The sequence below is a fragment of the Micromys minutus genome, assembly GCF_963924665.1.
Source record: "Micromys minutus genome assembly, chromosome: 8".
In the NCBI taxonomy this organism is placed as follows: Eukaryota; Metazoa; Chordata; class Mammalia; order Rodentia; family Muridae; genus Micromys; species Micromys minutus.
The window spans coordinates 59145699-59163432 of NC_137977.1; the positions used below are offsets into that span (position 1 = coordinate 59145699).

General features: G+C 44.3%; 1 protein-coding gene across 2 annotated transcripts in view; it reads left to right on the forward strand.

Moving 5' to 3' along the window:
- MYO5B (myosin VB) overlaps positions 1–17734 on the forward strand; it is a 288648-nt gene that overhangs the window by 149700 nt on the left and 121214 nt on the right. For both annotated transcript variants that reach the window (XM_080920007.1, XM_080920008.1), the window contains exon 5: positions 9932–10088. In XM_080920007.1, coding sequence (XP_080776133.1) covers positions 9932–10088 — 157 coding nt within the window. The remainder of the gene's footprint in view (positions 1–9931; positions 10089–17734) is intronic.

Here is a 17734-nt window from a genome sequence, read left to right on the forward strand (position 1 = left end):
TGAGAAACTGAGGTTCGAGTACTTGTTCAGCATGAGCCTTGCTTCTCTGCTTCTGAGTGTTTCCTTAGAAGCTACTTACTTGCTCGAGACCTCTTATTTTATCTGCCTCTAGAACACTCAAAAGGATTTTGGCTAGAAAGCTGTGCTATAGGTGAGAGTCCCAAAGTAAGTATATGCATCTGTTCCTGGAGAGAGAAATCTATTGATTGCACTTTTAAAATTCTATAGGCAACACAAATGATGGGATATTAATCTTTGCAGCTGAATGAAGCCTAAAGCACGTTCATGTATCAGGCTTAATGCTATTCATAATCATCACACTGCATTAATTTAGTCATAGATATCAAAGAGCTGACATGAATGGGTGTAATTAGTAGTGCTTTTCCATAGCCAAGCAATATTTGAGAGTTCTTTTTTTTCACCCCTAGCATCTATTCATCCATTGTGAAATATCTGAGTGCCAACAGTGTAGTAGACAAGGGAGTAGGTGGTTCACAAACAGGCCTTTGTGCTCTGTACCATTTAACCATCACCATGTGTCCCAAACAGACTTTTTAAGCTCCTGACACCACCATATACTAAGCACCTGTCTCCCTGTTCCACCCCTCAAGCCTTCAGGGTCTCAATGATTTCAGTGGTTGAGGTACTGTGTCTGGTCCATGAGTCTGGGGGGGAGGGACTAGAAACAGGGAGACACAACCTTTTAAGTAAATGTGAGAACCTTGCAGCAGCTTCATGAAAGGAACCAGAGGTGGGGGGGGGGGGTCATAAACACTGGTTCTCTTCAGCTTGTCATGTGGCCTGTGGAGCAGACACCCTAAAACCACCCAGCATAGTTATCTTCTGGCTGGGGTTACAAGTTGTATCTCCATACCTGGTTACATTTGAACTCTGAAATTCAACAACATATGTTCAGTTAATGAGGAAGCTGCTTGGTTTTCTAGGCCATAGAGCTTAGAAAAGCAAGGGCACCTGTTGTCTGCAGCTGGGAAGAGCGGTTACTGTGTGTACAGGATACCGTGGACAGACAATAAGGAAGTTACACTGTATCTGAATCGTTTTTCCTGCCTGAGCATATTCACAGAGTGGATAATTTAACAAAGCTTTAGCAGTAAGTAGTTCTAGCCCCATAGCCTCTTGTGGAATTTAAAAATCCATCCCTAGGTCCTAACCTACAGACTGTGATTCTGCCGGTCTGATGTAAGGGTCATCATAAGCACCAGTGTGTTGGCCTTGTACAACCAGGTTGGAGAATCGCAGAAATGTGTCCAGCCTTTGAATTGTAAGGTATGCCATTATCAATTACAAAGCTCATACTTAATCAAGTTATTGAGGCCTATTGCTCCTGTTGTTGTTGTTGGGAAAAGGAAACCTCAAAATATTTTAAGTAAGTTTACAATAGTATGCCAAGCTGCATTCATAACTGTCATGGATACTTTAGTCCCCAGGCTACAACTCAAATTTGCCTACTAGTAAGCAATTTTTCTTTGTGGTTGTCAGAGGCTATGCTCTGGCTTCTGCTCTCTGGATGCTCTGGACATTGTGTTTCCATGACCATTGTCTGTGTTCCCCCATTGCTTGTGCCCACTCATCACCTCTGCCTAGACTAATCTCTGGGAATAGGCTATGATGCTTCATAGACTAAAGATGTCTCAAACAGGGGTGCACTGAAGAGGACCGAGACACATGCAGATGAGTTTCTTCTCTTCCCCAGAAGCAGTGAGTGGGGAGTGGACTAAGGACATGAATAACTCTGACAAAGATGACTCGTGCCAGGATGGGGCATAAAAGAGAGAGGAGGGAGAGAAGCACTTAGAGGGTGTGCTCTACAACTACCAAGGCAGCACAGCCTTCCTGACTTCATGTAAGAAGAAAGAGAAAGAGGGGTCCCAAGAATCGCATTATTTCTGCCTTGGCAAGTCAAGGAGAAGGGCAGAAGGGTTAGCGAACTGAAGAGTTATTCTCTGGACATAGAACCTTTGGGTGTCTCCACATCTAATTGCCCAGAAGACAGGTATAATGCAGATGTAACTCTCGGGACAGCTTTGGGGTGGGAAGTGGGTTAGTTTCATATCTATTGCTATGATAAAATATCCTGATACACTAAAGGGGAAGAGAAATTATTTCTGCTTACAATCCCACATTGTAGCCCATCATTTGTCAGGGAAGTCCGGGCAAGAAGTTGAGGCTGGTAGTCACATCACATCCCAAAAAATTAATTAATTAATTAATTAACTAATTAATTAATTAATTAATGTTCATTTACTTTCTTGTACTCAGCTTGACTTTTCCCACTCTTTTTTTAGTCAGGATGCCCTAGGGAGTGGTGCTACCCACAGTGGGTTTGTCTTCCTATATCAATTAACTTTAGACAGTCCCTCACTAACATGTCTACAAGGCAACCCAATAATATAGACACCCCTTCACTGAGGCTCTCATGTAATTCTAGGTTGTGTCAAGTTGATCATTAAAGCTGACCATGGTAGCCAGTATCAGAGAATTGTAACATGTAGGTCGAAGACTCATGGGAAATTTGAGAGTTCCCTAATGGATCACCTGGAGAAGGGAGGGTGATGTTGCAGTTTACCTTCAGGGAGGCCCTAAATTTAGAAGATGGAGGGATGAAACAGTCTGTAGGAAAGAAAAAAATCTTGTATTTTATTTCCAGGTCAAAGGAAGCCAGTGGTAGCAAGGAAGAACTTGTGTTTTAGGTGAATTTAAATTCCCCACATCTAGATTCCAACTGGATAGCTGGCTATGAAGAGGTCATTTTGCTCTAGCATCTTTTCCTGTGAACTAGTTCCAGGACCAAATGAAGCTACATTTATTACACACATGTATCACCATCACCACCAACTAGTGACACAAACCACAACAAATCAGAAGTTACAGCAAGTGTTTCCTGTTACTCCGAAGGTTTTTAGTTTAGTTTCAAACTGTTCTCAGAGGTCATCAGGTAATTGCAAATGGTAAGGAGCTCAGTTGACTGCCTAGGCCTGGACACACACACACACACACACACACACACACACACACACACACACACACACAAAGCCTGCAGGAGGCTGTGGGAATCATCATTTAGCTCCTTGCCCTATCAACAAAGATGCTGGCAATTCCCATTCACGTAGGGGGAAGGGTGCTGGTCCTCAGTCTATCCTTGCTTTTGTGTTAAGGAAGTGGGCTGAATGGAGCCACACCTATGTGGTTTATAAACAGAGCTCCTGGCTCCCAGGACTCCTGTCAAACAGATGTGGGAAATGCGCTCACTTAAATCTCTAAGAAGTCTGTTTTCATCTCATCAAGTAGACACTTGAGACTCTAGCCCAAGCTCTGCAGCTTTCTCTGAATGTTTATGACAGTTTCCTGAATGGCTTCACCTGAGTTCTGGGCCTGAAGGGAATGGAGGGAAGGAGAGGGCTTTGCAGGATGCCAGGGCTCAGTGGCCAAGGTAATTGGAAACAGTCTATTGTCACCCTAACCCCTGGAACCTGGGGTCTCTAGGGCCCCTCACACAGTGCCCTTCTTTCAGACACTGCTCAGGTGCCTGCTCTTACCTCTATTAAGCTTGGCTCTTTAGTTGCACCTCAAATGCTTGCATCCATAGGCCCAGATTCTTCTCATAGCAACAGTGTCTTTTATGTAGCTCCTGGTCTTGGGACAGAGCTCCATCCTTTTAAAGTGACTGCAAATATGTGGCTCTTAGGTCACACCTCAGCCTCCCTGAAGTTTTCTGTATCCTTCTCCAGCTTCACCTAACTTTACCTCCTACCTAACTTTCCTCTTCCCAGCTTGCCCCTCTCTGCTGTGCTACCACTCAACAGGTTTTAATTGCTTTATGTAAATATGGGTTTGATATTTCATCTCAGGTAATTTCATTTTGTTTGAATTTATTAAAACAGGATACAATGTTGCCATTTTGAAATAAGTAGTCATTCTTTCCAAGTTTCACTGTAGCTTTTTCCATAGTCTCCCAACAAGCACCACTGTCCATGGTACTGACACAGACGGTTTTATTTCTTACTGCTGCCATAGTAGATGCTCTGTGTATCACTGGTGGTGTCGACAGTGTAATTAGAGAGTATACAGCAAGGAGGAGTAGATTGATTATCACTGGGGTAAATAGAATACTTCCTGACACTCTTGTTTGAAGATGATTTGTCACTCTGGAGCAAACAATAGAATGGCTGAACACCATGTCAGTCAGAGCTGATGAGCCCTCTCTGTGCTTTGGCAAAATGAGATGTCCTCTCACTCCTGATTTACACATAGGGTGGGTACAAGGTGCCTAGCATATGAGGTTCTCACTTCATCTTCTCACAGAGATTCCAGTTTCAATATTTAGATTTGTGTCGGTTTGAGGCTCCACACGCTTTTAGCCCCATTCCTGCCACAAGTGACCCATGAGGGCAGGATCACCAGATTGGTTTTACAGGAAGGAAACTACACAACAAGTTTAAGGGGCTCTGACTTTGAGCTCAGCATTTGCCACTATACATGACTACAAGGCTGCAGGCTGTGTTCACAGCAGAGCCCCAGGTGCTAGACTTTCCACCCAAGACCTTTTATCTGACAGTCTTTATCATGAGACTCGGGCTTTGGGGCATTAGATCGACAATTAATACCTCAGTAAATTGTGGAGTAAGTGCTATAATGATGTAGTGTTTGTGCAGAGGAGTTAGTTGAAAATGAGCCAGTCAATGCTGAGGATGCCTAACTTGTATTTTGCCTTGTCTTAGGGCTAGATTTGCTAACACTGCTCCATTATCCTAGAAAGGAATTGTCATAAAGATGATGTGGGTTGAACAGAGACAGAAACTTGTATTCTTTTTTTCTAACTCAGGGACTGTGAGCACATTCCTTGGACCTACTCAGCTTCTGCACTCTCTTAAGATATAAAGACAGAGACCTGTTGATTTTATGACCACTAAGTGTGAGGTGCATGACGAAGGGCTTTGCAAACACCTGGGCATGATGTAAATAGGCTAGTAATCAAATTAAAAAGCAGTTGTACATGAGGCGTTACGAGGCATGAGATGATTATCAGGCACTAGAAGCTCTGAAATGAAAAGTGGGTAATTGGATTGATCTAGGAAAGCATCAAGCTGTCACTGAGCAGGAAGAAATAGAGGACAAGGTCTTGCTGTAGTGTGGATGTAGTCAGTAGGAAGAAGAGTGGTAGGCAGCAAGGCTGAGCAGAGGCGCTGGGTGGTCTAGGCTTAGAGCTCAGTGAGTTGTGGCTCTTCCTTAGAAGCCAAATGATGCTACTGGAAGGCTTAACAGCAAGGGGTAGGCAGAGCCTCATTGGTTTAGAAAGTCACATAACATGGATGTGGCAAAGAGCAAGAGTAATCGGCTTAGATAGTTGCTGACCAATGCTTGCAGATAATGACTGTTGTCTTAGTCAGGGTTTCTATTCGAGTTTTAAAAGCAAGAAGGGGGGCTTGGGTGAGGCAGATGTGTATGCTGGTGCTGGGCATTAGAGGCAGGTGTGATGTGCTGATGTCAGGCATGAGAGGCAGGTGTATATGCCAGTCATTCGTTAGAGACTGGAGTATATGCCGGTGTCTGGCATTAGAGGCAGGCATATATGGCAGTGTCAGGCATTAAAGGTGGGTATGTATGTTGGTGTCAGGCATTTTGGCAGAAGCTGCAGAATAGCTGAGTTGCATATTCCAGATTCCTCTGCTCTTGTGTGAGGCAGAGGTCTTTCAAGGCATTTCCTGTCTGCAGTAGTGAATGTCATCCTAGACACAGCTTGGACTTTGGCAACATCTGGGCACTAGAATTCTTAGCCATGGTTTGCCTTCTCTAAAGGGAATTTTACTGGGGTAAGAGAAAGATTTATTGAAAAGCAGACTGACTCAAGTTACCACCTAAGTCATCTCTATAAGGCTGAATGGCTAGAGCCAACGTTGGTTTTGGAGGATGCTGTATAGAAATCTATATTCATTCTTGTATCCTCATACCTATTCCAAAATGACCTAAAATTGGGAACTAGGTTTTTTTTCCCTTACTCACAGGTCCTATTAATATATTAGTTGTAGAATATTGAATGTCAAAAACAGATGCTTACATGGAGACCCATGTTGCAGCTTTCTACCTAGAGATGAAAAGACAGGATGGCAAAGAAAGGATGCAAACAAATGTCATGCAGCAAGGACTGCAGCCAGTGTCACATGAAATGTGACAACATATTAGAAGTGGAACAAAACAAATGGCGCCAGACTTCAAGAGATGAGAGTAACATCTTCTGAGGTTCCTAGGGCAGGGTGTGTCGATGACTCCCAGGAAACTTCCAATAGAGAGAGTACCCCAAATGCAGTCCTGGGGGAGGGGTACACTGTACATCGACTAAGTGGTCAATATGGCTGATTCACAAAACCATTATGTAATCTTGTAACAGAAATGCAGTGCACAGAGTTTCCTGTCGGCACCCGGGCTCAACACATTCAACACTCTTTTAGACTGCACCAAACCCGCTGATGGCCTTAGTGTTATATGTTGTAGTGGAGTCCATATACTCAGCGGAGGAGCCTGCACTTGATCTGACGAGGAGCCGATAGCTATTTAACTTTCTGAAAAAGTAAAAAATGTAATTAGAGCATCGATTTAGAAAGTTAATCTGGCAAGGGCATAAGGATAAATGAGAGACTTCAGTACCAAATCAAGGCAGCCACTCAGAACAGCTTAGGGCTCAAGGAGCTCAGTCTTAAGAGATGCTGAAATGATTGGCTAAGTTAACAACCATGTGCAAAGTCAGATAGCCCATCAGTGATACAATTGAGTTCAAACTCAATCTGTTTTAATGTCTGCATCCTGGTCTCCAGTCCTGAGTCAGGAGGACAGCTAACATAGGAAGGACTCAGTGGAAGGTGGGATTGCCCCATCACCCTTGAGTGGATACACACAGTAGCATATATACCTCACAGGCTCATTTAAAGGAACTTGGGGGTCTAAAAAGCAGGTATATCTGAGTTAAGCCTACATGGAAGAACCTCTCCTTACAGTCACCAGATTAATTAGTTACTTCCAGCAGTTAAAAAGACCCATATCCAGAAATGGTGTGTGTGTGTATGTATGCAGGTATGTACCTGTATGTATGTATGTGTGTGTATCGTTACATATGTGTGTATATGTGTATATGCATGTGTGTGTGTTCCTGTGTGTATGTGTACACATTCGTGGGTGTACACTACCTTTCTCAGTTGTTCTTTAACTTGCTCTTTGAGACAGGATCTTTCGCTAAATTTGGAGCTCACCCATTGGTTAGATTGTCAGGCTAGCCAGCCTCGGGATGCTCTTGTCCTTGATTCCTCAGTGCTGGGCTTACAAGTGCACACACTGCATCCCACCTTTGATATGTATACTGAGGATAAACTCGGGTCCTCATGCGTGTGCAGTGAGCTCTCTATTGACTGATTCTTGTTGCCAGAGCAATGCAAAGAGTTTGAAAGTTGAGGATAGATAGCTGAAATGTTGATGACCCCTGGCTATGTCTTTGCCTCCTCATCCTGTTGGGGTTTGACGATTCCACTCCTTTAATATTTTTTTTAAATATGTGACACTTATCACATAAACTATCCCCTTTGTTTTTTCTTCTTGGCCACTTATCTTTGGACTAGGCGGCTCATTTCCTAAAGCATCTTACCTCTAGTACCATTCCCTTCCCTGAGCAGTACATGCTCAGTTGTTCCTCAGTGTCGTGCAGAGGAATTGGCATCTTGACGAAGAGTAGAAAGTGATAAGGATCACTGATTTGTACCCTATTTGTCTTTGTCAAGGAAGATATTTTACCCAGATCCCTTTGCTTTTAAATTTCCTGTGTGTGCTCTGTTGTGGCACAAAGTCTGGGGCACTGACGTGTTCCCTCTGTGATCGAACTATTTCATTCTGTGTGTTGCTTCCCTGGATCCTTGTTAAACGGAACAGTATGTACCTCTTCATTCCAAGTGGCTCTCTGCTGAGGACCAATGCTCGGCACATCCCTGCGTCCATCCTCTTATTATGGAAGAAAAACTGAGCAAAGCTCCAAAGTCTTTGACTGCCCAGTCTGGTTCTTGTTACACACAGGGAGCTCTCGGGTAACACCAGAGAGGAGTGGTGGCCCAAAGTGCTACAGAAATGACTCTTGCCAAGGTGCAGAACCAGCCTATGCTCCCAGCCATTTTGAATGCTTATGCTCATACCTAAGGACCTGATGACAAACATATTGAGAACAGAGGTGACAGGAGACACCTACCATTGTCTCTGAGCTCCAGCAGATGTAATAATGTAACACAAAACAAACAACAAATGGATGGAAATGGAGGCTGGAGAGATGGCTCAGCATCTGAGAGCACTTGCTGCTCTTGCAGAAGACCTAGATTTGGTTCCCAGCACCCATTGGGTGACTCACAAACATCTGTCACTCTAGTTCCAGGGGACCCTCTTCTGGCACTAGTCAAATACATGGTAAACATACGTAAGACCAGAAAAACATCCACAATAAGTCAATAATGGAAGAAATGGGAAACAGCTACATCTGTGGGCCTATGTTTTAGTGTTATGGGATCGAGGAGAGAAGAAATAGGCACTGATAAGAGCAAAATTGCTTAGGAAAGGGATCTCAGGAAGCTATGGGAAATTTCATTGCCCAGGTACTAGGAAGAAATCTACATACATTTTCACATAATTGGCTGGGTAGCAGATTTTAAGAAACATATGCATCTGCTTTTCATCCAGAGCCCCTTGGCTTTCTTTTTGGGGTGTCCATAACTGAGCTGAAATCTGTGTTCTATGCTCCTGGGGACTGAGTGGAACTACTTTATCCCACTCCCTGCTCCAGATCCTTCACATGACTCTTTCAAGCACTCACACCTCCAGCTGGCCTCCTCTGGGTAATCCCCCTGCCTCCCTTCAGTAGGACATGTTCCTTTACATGATCATCCCCTGCCCAGATTCTCTGCATTGGTCCTGACCTGGAGACATCTGGCGTTTAGTTTTTTGCTTTTTCTTCCAGTCATGCCGATAGTCAGGTAGGGTAGCCCATCATGGAGGCCTTGTGGTTATTCCATTCCCACTCTGCCTAGGAAACCATGGGACCTGGTACTAGGACCCCTGAGTTTTAAACATGCCTCTATTTAGGAAAGGAAGGGATTAGATCCCCCGAGGCCTAAGCTGCTTTTAGTTCACCCGTTGACATTGAGTAAATATGTGGCACCAGGCACTGTTGTCAGGACTGACAAGTGGGAGTAAAATGCCAGCCCTTCTTGTGGTTTTGAGTTTACCACCTTATGCAATTTCCTACCCTCAACTGTGCCCCAAATGTTTGCCATTCCTCTCTGCTTTGAATACCTCTGTTCCTTGGGGACCTAAAGACATGCACCCTTCATTCCTTACATGTCTTCCTGGGTTGTCTTTTAAAAGAACAACTGTAGTTGTTTATCCTGTGTGAGGTATCCTCTTTTCCTAACTTGAGTTTACTCTCTCATCCCTTTGATTGAGATGAGGGTGGCGGCGTGCCCTTTGTGCCATACATGTTATAAACAAAAATGTTCAAGTTCACACAACCAACATGCTAGCTAGACTCAGTACAAGAGAAGATCCGTGTTCTTACCAGATAACTTATAGGGAATTCAGTGGCACAGGGTAGGCCTGTTAAAGGAACAGAGACAAAAGGATGTTTTAGAATAATAGGTACTGTGTCCCTATTTGTAGGGTACACCATTCTGCTCAGTGATGGGGGGGGCTGTGCTACTTGAAAACCCTGCTCAGATCTGCTCTCTTCCCCCCTTTCTCGAAGCTTATATAGGCCTATGAGTGAGGACAGAATTTACAGCGATCCACACTTCTCCCCAAGGGATGTCCATTACCAGCTTTGCCCACAGTCCCTGGCAGGCAGCAGCACCTTGCCACGGCCAGTGACTGACCAGAGCTCTTTCCCTTCCAGAGATGAAAAGAATCAATCCATCATAGTCAGCGGAGAGTCGGGAGCAGGGAAGACGGTGTCAGCCAAGTATGCCATGCGCTATTTTGCCACAGTTGGTGGCTCAGCCAGTGATACCAACATTGAAGAGAAGGTCCTGGCATCCAGTCCCATCATGGAGGTAAAGCCTTCCCAGGGAATCTCTGGGGGTTGAACGTGGCATGGGCAATAAAGAGAATCTTTGAAGGAGCCCACTTAGGCAGCACTGACAGACACTCTTCCTCTGTCAGGAGGGAGATGGTGGAGGTTCCTCAGAAACCTCAGATTAAAAATAATATGACCTGGTCGTGTCCTGCAGGGCCCCATGTTAGGTAGAATATCTTCATGCTCTGTGCCCTTAGGCTCTGTGCGTGCTGTAATAATGGCCCCTCCCACCTGCTGCCTTCCCTTCTTGCAGTCATCATAGGTTGGAAAATTAGCATTTCCCCAGAACCAGTAGATACTTTGAAAATCTCTCTTCATGAGAAGATGGTTCTCATGCAGGCTGAGGCCAATGAGTTGAAACTGGACCTTTTGTCTTTGTGGAGGTGATAAAGGAGAGCTAGCCACTAATGACAACATCATTTCTGCTGAAGATCTTTAGAAACAATTACCTGCAATGGCATGAAGTAGCCAAGGCATGCCCTGTCTCTTTCTTTACCCTGGGTCCTGTCATTGACTAGGACATTATGGCAGGAATGTGTGTTGAGTAGACTCTGAGAATTTGTTTTCAGGCCAAGATTGTTTCTAAAATTTAGATCTTGTTGTACCTAATATAATGGTTTAAAGTCAAATCTGTTTGTCTGTCTACATACCTACCTATTGTCTATCTATTCCTATCCCTCCCCCTGTCTCTATCTCTCCTCTTTAAAGAGTTTATTCTAATAGAGTAGGGCTAAATGTCTTCATAGCCTGGTTCACTTTGGTTCTCTCACTGTTTTGGTTTTCCTTCTTTTGTTGGCCAGGAGGCAGATAGGGCTTATTTTATTTTACATGGTAAGTCAAAGCAGGAATCTAAAGCAGAAACCATAGAAGAATGCTGCTCCCCACAGCATGCTTAGCTACCTTTCTCAACATATTTCCAGGGCTACTTGCCTAAGGAATGGTGCTGCCCATGGTGAACTGGGCCTTCCTGCATCAATTAAGAATCAAGGCAGTCTGTAGCAGACATGCCCACAGACCAATCTGATCTAGGTTATTCCTGAGTTGAGAATTTCCTTCCAAATTACTCCAGGCCATGTCAAGGTGGCAATCAAAGCTAACTACTGCACTCACTCTTGAAGCCAAGACTCCTTTTCTTACCAAGGTTACATTCAGCTTACTCTTTCTCTAGGATGGACAGTCTCTTTGTTTTATTTAGAAAAAGTATAGGGCTGGAGATATGGCTTAGTTGTTAAGAGCACTGACTGCTCTTCCAAAGGTCCTGAGTTCAAATCCCAGGAACCACATGGTGGCTCACAACCATCTGTAATGAGATCAGATGCCCTCTTCTGGTGTGTCTGAAGACAGCTACAGTGTACTTATATATAATAAATAAATACATTGAAATAAAGAAAAACATAAGACTTAGCAAATTAAAAAAAAGAAAAATTATAAGAGTGTCATGAAGGGTATGGGGCAAAAAATGATGCCCAGCCCAACAAAAAGCTGTGTACATTTGTGTGTCTATCTTCCGTGTATCAATCACTGGCTCAACACCTGCAGAAGGGTGATGTGGAGAGCTAAGGGAGAGGAAGTGAAGGTGGTAACAAGCCACAGAGAAGTTGTCTGTGGAAATAACATCCTGAAATCTGGAGTCTAAGCCTGAAGGGGCTCTGGGGGGGAAGGGGGAGAGAAGGGTGCAGAGAAGAGAAAGGGGAAAGCTGATGCTGACAAGAGTGTGAACAGCCCCTGTGGAAATGGACAGACTGGCCCCAAAAGCCTGAAGGTGCTTTAGATGCCAAGGGAAGCATGTTTGTTTTGGCAACTGTGCAAGTGACTATATAGTTGAAAATAGTTTTAATCAAGTTTTATAGAAAAGCAGTTTCTTTTTTTTCTGGTTATGTTAGCACACAGAAACTTGACTGTCGTGGGGAAAGAGCTGTGTTGCTATCAGTGTCTCCCTGGCTAGATTGATGTGCACTGAAAACATCTTCCCTGATAGTGTTTTAAGAGTCATCCTTTTGGTTCCAAGAGTAGAGGTCCCCTGACACTGAGACCCATAGCCACTTGGCACAGGTGCCCTGTGGTAAGTAAAAACTCCACCCCATTTTATGTTCCTTCCCCTCTGCTAGCAATATGGACTTAACTCCCTTAAGTCTGGAGCCCTATTGGGCACAGTGTGTCTGCTTGTTGGGAGAGGGGGTTGGTAACATTACTGAAGCTGCCCTTTTCAAAAGAGCGGTCATTCTTTTCCTACTTTCTGAGTCTTTAGGTGAGTAATTCTGCCATTTTGGTTTCTTGGAAGTCAGGCTTGTTTGTGAAAGTTTAAGGGACATGCTTCCTAAGTACCCTCACATTGAACTTCACCTGTTCAGAGCATCAAATGAAGCCTTTACTGGGTTTTACAGCTGCTGTCTGATTTTAATAATCTATACGAGAAGGGTGTTGGAAAGTTGTGTGTTAATGTTTATCTGCCCATTATGAAAATAACCATTGACAAAACTGAATGGAGTTTGGCTGGGAAGGAAACAAAAATGGCCTGGTTGGGATAACATCTGTTTATGGTGCATGTCCAAGCCTTGTCAAGCCAGACAAGTCATTACAACCATGGACCATTCTATTGCTGTGGACCAACACATCTCTTGTACCCTCCATGGTCTCCTTTCTGTCCCTCTATCCTCTGCTTTTGCCAAATGCAAGAGTGAATTCAGAGTCCCAGGTCAGAGCAGTTTTAGTTATTTAAGCAAAATTTCTACCTTTAAAATTGTTCTCCCAGGAAAACTTTCCTTCCTGCTGAGTGACAAGAAACCACGTGTTCTCTAAGAATTCAAAAGCTAGCTTCACTATTCTTATATAAATTAGAACATGCTCTATACAGTTGACGGTGCTTTTACCAAGAGAACAAAAACTCAAAGGGAAACTTTCATTTACACAGTGCTTGGAACGGTTGGGGGTAATGGTGCATACCTTTATTCCAGCACTTGAGTGACAGAGGCAGGAGGATGACAGAGTTGAGGTTGGCTTCCAACTCTGAGTTGGGCTTCAGAGAGTTTGAGGCCAGCCCAGGAGTACATAGAGAAAGCTTGTCTCAAAACTAAAAAAGAAAAAGAAAAGAAACACACACAGAGAGAGGGGGGGTACTGATTACTGTCTGTCTGGGAGGCTCATAAAACCTCGGGTGCTGGACTGCACATCTGGAGTTTCTGATTCAAAAGGTCTAGAAAAGAGATCAGTACTTCGTCTTTCTCATGAGCACCAATGTGTTAGCGATGTTTCTGATCCAGATACACCATTCTAGAGCCAATAAAGATGAGAGGAGAGATCTCTGATAGTATGAACAATGACAATCCCTGTGGTTCTATAGCCATTTGGCCCTCCATGACCTAATGCATTGCCTTCACCGTTTTCGTGGGTATTGGAACATGAAGCTTGTTTGGTGAACTTATTACTCATACCATGCATTAGTAAGTGGCTTTCCACCATAAACTCTATTGTCCAACACTTAGTTGGTATCCATTTTAAGGTATGTAGTCTAAGACTTCTGAGGTTGGGCCCTGCCTGTGGCCTCAGTGCAGAAGAAACCCGTGGACCGTGTCTTTGGTACCTGTACTGGCTGGTTTTGTGTCAACTTGACACAAGCTGGAGTTATCACAGAGAAAGGAGCCTCAGTTGAGGAAATGCCTTCATGAGATCCAGCTGTAAGGCATTTTCTCAACTAGTGATCAAGGAGGAAGGGCCCAGCCCATTGTAAGTGGTGCCATCCTTAGGCTGGTAGACCTGGTTTCAATAAGAAAGCTGAGCAAGCCATGGGAAGCAAGCCAGTAAGTAACATCCCTCCATGGCCTCTGCATCAGCTCCTGCTTCCTGACCTGCTTGGGTTCCAGTCCTGACTTTCCTCTGGTGATGAACAGTGATATGGAAGTGTAAGCTGAGTAAACCATTTCCTCCCCAACTTGCTGCTTGGTCATGATATTTTGTGCAGAAATAGAAACCCTGACTAAGACAGTACCATATGTGTGAGCTAGGCCAGTGCTTTTGTAGTTCACACTGTGTTTTCTCTAAACCTGACTAGCTTTCTCCATCGATCAACTTTCAATATATTCAGTTTATCATTTAGGCAGAGTTCAGAGATGTGAACCTTTTAAAGATAAAGCAGTTAGTCTCTGCAAAGCAAAGAGTTTGCTCTTTGATGCTTGGTGACCAAAGTAAATGTTAGTCACACTAGGAGTTCAGCACAGGCAAGACACCATGTCCCTAAATAAGACAAAGGGCATTTTCAAACTTTTTTATTGTATAAAACATGCATGGCAAAAACATTCCACTTTAGGTACGATTGAGAGGCACAAAATACCTCTCACTGTATATCTACCAGTACCATCTGTTTCCAGCACTTTCCCATTACCCCAGTAGAAACCTTGAATTACTCGTTCCCTTACCCAGGCCCTTTGGCAAATTAATTTCAACCTCTTGTCTTTGACCCTTACTCCCCTGGGAACTACACGTGAAAGGCATCATAAGATGCTGGTCCGTGTGTATCTGGTTAACTTTATTTGACATGGTGTTTCCATGGTTCATCCATATTTTAGCATTTACCAATACTTTGTTGTTTTTTTTAAAATGGCTGTATATATAAATTCGCCACGATTTATTTAGCCATTTCTCTCCTGATGGGTACATGGTTGTTTCTTTTGCCTATTGTGAAAACTCTTGCTATGGGCATTGGTGCTGAATGGTGTTATTAATTAAAGTCCATGTCTTAGGAATGCTTATGGTAGTTACTAATAATTTAAAATATGCACTGAATTCATTACAGCCTGAGTAGGCTTCTGAATTCTCTGAGGATGGAACACTAGAAACATAAGAGCAGCATGCATCCCCGCAGAAGACCAGGGTATGCTTAAGTGCGTGGGTCTGAAGGAGGGGTGGAGAAATTAACTACTCTAACCATGATGTGTGCATAAACTCTGATGTTTGGGCCCCAGGCACTAACTCTCTGCCGTGTGCAACTTGCTGCATTGGAAACCATCAGCTTATGTGCTCAGGGCTCCTCCCTTTGACTGTTAGCCATTAGTGTGCTAGGTCTGGGGGATAGCTCAAATTTGGTTATGGAGAGGAGGCAGCAGAATTGGGAGGAAGCCTGGCTGGGAATCAAGTGTTGCCAACAAAAAATGAGAAACTTTTGCTCTACCAAAGTTGAGCACAACTTTTCAAATGTTCCAGGTTGAGCCTTCCTGTCAGGGCATCAGCTGGTGGCTCCTCCGAGCGTCGAGCGTCTCTCCGTTAGAAGCTGCTGATTACTTGCTGTTCTGCCCGGTCCCTGGGAAGAGTCCCCAGCTCACCCCAAGCAATCAGTTACTGTGGTGTTCCTTCTTGTTTCCACTGCAGACACTTCCCGGGGAGACAGAACTGAATGAAGTGATCTGTGGAATTCTGCAGACTGGAGGCTGGGCTGGGATTGGCTTGGGGCAGATTGATCTGATTTGTTAGCAGTGCTAGCTGGTATTCTCTGACCCCATTTTTCTTAACAGCTTGTGAGCACCCTAGGAGGGATTTATTCCTAAGTCTGAATTGATTAGGAGAACATTGCTAATCCAGGAGATCAGGGTGGGGGCAGGGAGAGAATCCAAGTCCAGGCTATGGGTTGAAACCAGACAAACAACCCTAAGAGCCACGGATACTTCTACTGAAAGGAGAAAGGTACAGTGAACAAAAATGATTTTTAAAATGATAAAAAAGATAATAATAAAAGCCCAAAGGTGTGTGTTTTAGGATTTTGTCTTCATTGTTTTAAACATGGCTGCAGCTGTGTAACATTCGGTTCCTACATGCCTGCGTCCATGTTCTCCTATACAGCCTCACATTTAACCAGACAAGTCATTACAGCCATTCTATTGCTGTGGACCAACACATCTCTTGGACCCTCCATGGTCTCCTTTCTGTCCCTCTCTCCTCTGCTTTTGCCAAATGCAAGAGTGAATTCAGAGTCCCAGATCAGAGCAGTTTTAGTTATTTAAGCAAAATTTCTACCTTTAAAATTGTTCTCCCAGGAAAACGTTCCTTCCTGCTGAGTATTAATCCATCAGAATTCTAAGATGGTGGCGGTCACACTAAGTTGCTCCTCCTGTATTCACTAGTGGGAAACCTACAAAGAGACTTTACCCAAGTGCATGGCCACTCTAACATGTTAGGGGAGGGATGTGGTTGCGGGTTCTTTACGTCTAAGCACATAGGAAGCAGAGAGCCCATCGGGTACAGCTCCATGAAGCTTAGGTACTGGGTTGATTGTTTGCTGGCTTTAGTGCGGCTTGTTTCTGAAGCATACCTTCCTCCCCTCTCTGAGAGGATAAACATGAGATAGGTGCTTCTTCACCCAATCCTCCACAGCCCTCCACCCTGCCTGAGCTAAGAGAGGCTCCAGTGGAGAGTCGATAGTGCCTTCCATTTTTACTAATGTTTGGCTTGGTCGTTAGAACTGTGAAAGCTGCCCCAGTCAGGCAGTGGGTTCTGGGAGACGGCATGCAGGACTGTGATTCCACGCAGTCTGAATCTGGACTTGAGAACCTGGGTGTACCTGAATTTAAATCTTGACTGCTTCCTAGCCATATGACCTTGGGCAAATTATTTGATCTTCACAAGCCTGTATCACTGTAAGTAGATGGAATTGATGTCTGTCTCTTAAAGCTCTTGTTCAGTTTAACTGAAACAATAAACAACCCAGGGCCTCGTGTTGGAAACCTGGGAATGTCTAACTTTTGCCAACATTGAGTTCTGTCAGCTTTTCCATCTTCAAAACAGAGCTGCCCTACTGAAGTGTGACAATCTGTCATTGTCATGTGGAGCTTAAGAGTCATTTGAGTTGGGGACTTAGCAGCCCACCAATGTAACTGTGCAGCCATCCTTTCCTGGAGGAACGCTGGTGTGTGTGCAGAGCCCAGAAAGATGATTTCTTCTTGTGGCATCAGAAAAGAGTTGGCTTCCTGCCTTGGAGTTGAGTTTGAACGAGAAGGGCTGGTAGGCACAGGGAACTGTGGGAAGAGAGTCCCAACAAAGGGAATGGTGTGGGTGAGTCTTGTGTGACTGTGAAGAGCCAACAGGGCTGGTAGAGAAAATAAGAAGGGTTCTGGTGTTTAGAGCCAAGGACCAAGTGCTAAAGTGATAAATGGCAAGGCTGGTGGGTATGTGGCCGTGCTGAGGTTGTAAAGCTAAAGGAGCGTAGAAGCCACTGAAGCACTGTACACCAAGAGTATAATCACATATTTCACAAAGTGTTCTGTTAATCAAGGGGAATATTGACTGCAGGATGCAAGGTCAGGAATGAGAAATGTATATGTAGAGAAATAGCAGACATTATCTTGGACAGAGATGGTGGTGATGTGGGCCAGGTCCATGCAGTAGGACAGAGGGAAATCAGAAGGTGCTTGGTCATAGGACATCACTTTGAAAGCACTGTGGGTGTGCCTGGGCAGACCAGTGCTGGCAGAACCATTTCCCCAGCAGAGTGAGGAACTGGCTTCACTCTGTTCACCTGCAGGGTGAAGAAGGTTGTTCTCGTGAAGTGTGAGAGTCAGAAGTCACTCTCAGGTCCAGAAAGCAGTAGAGATGAGCCTTCAGCTCAGGGGCCAGCTGGGATTTGAAACTAGCAGATAG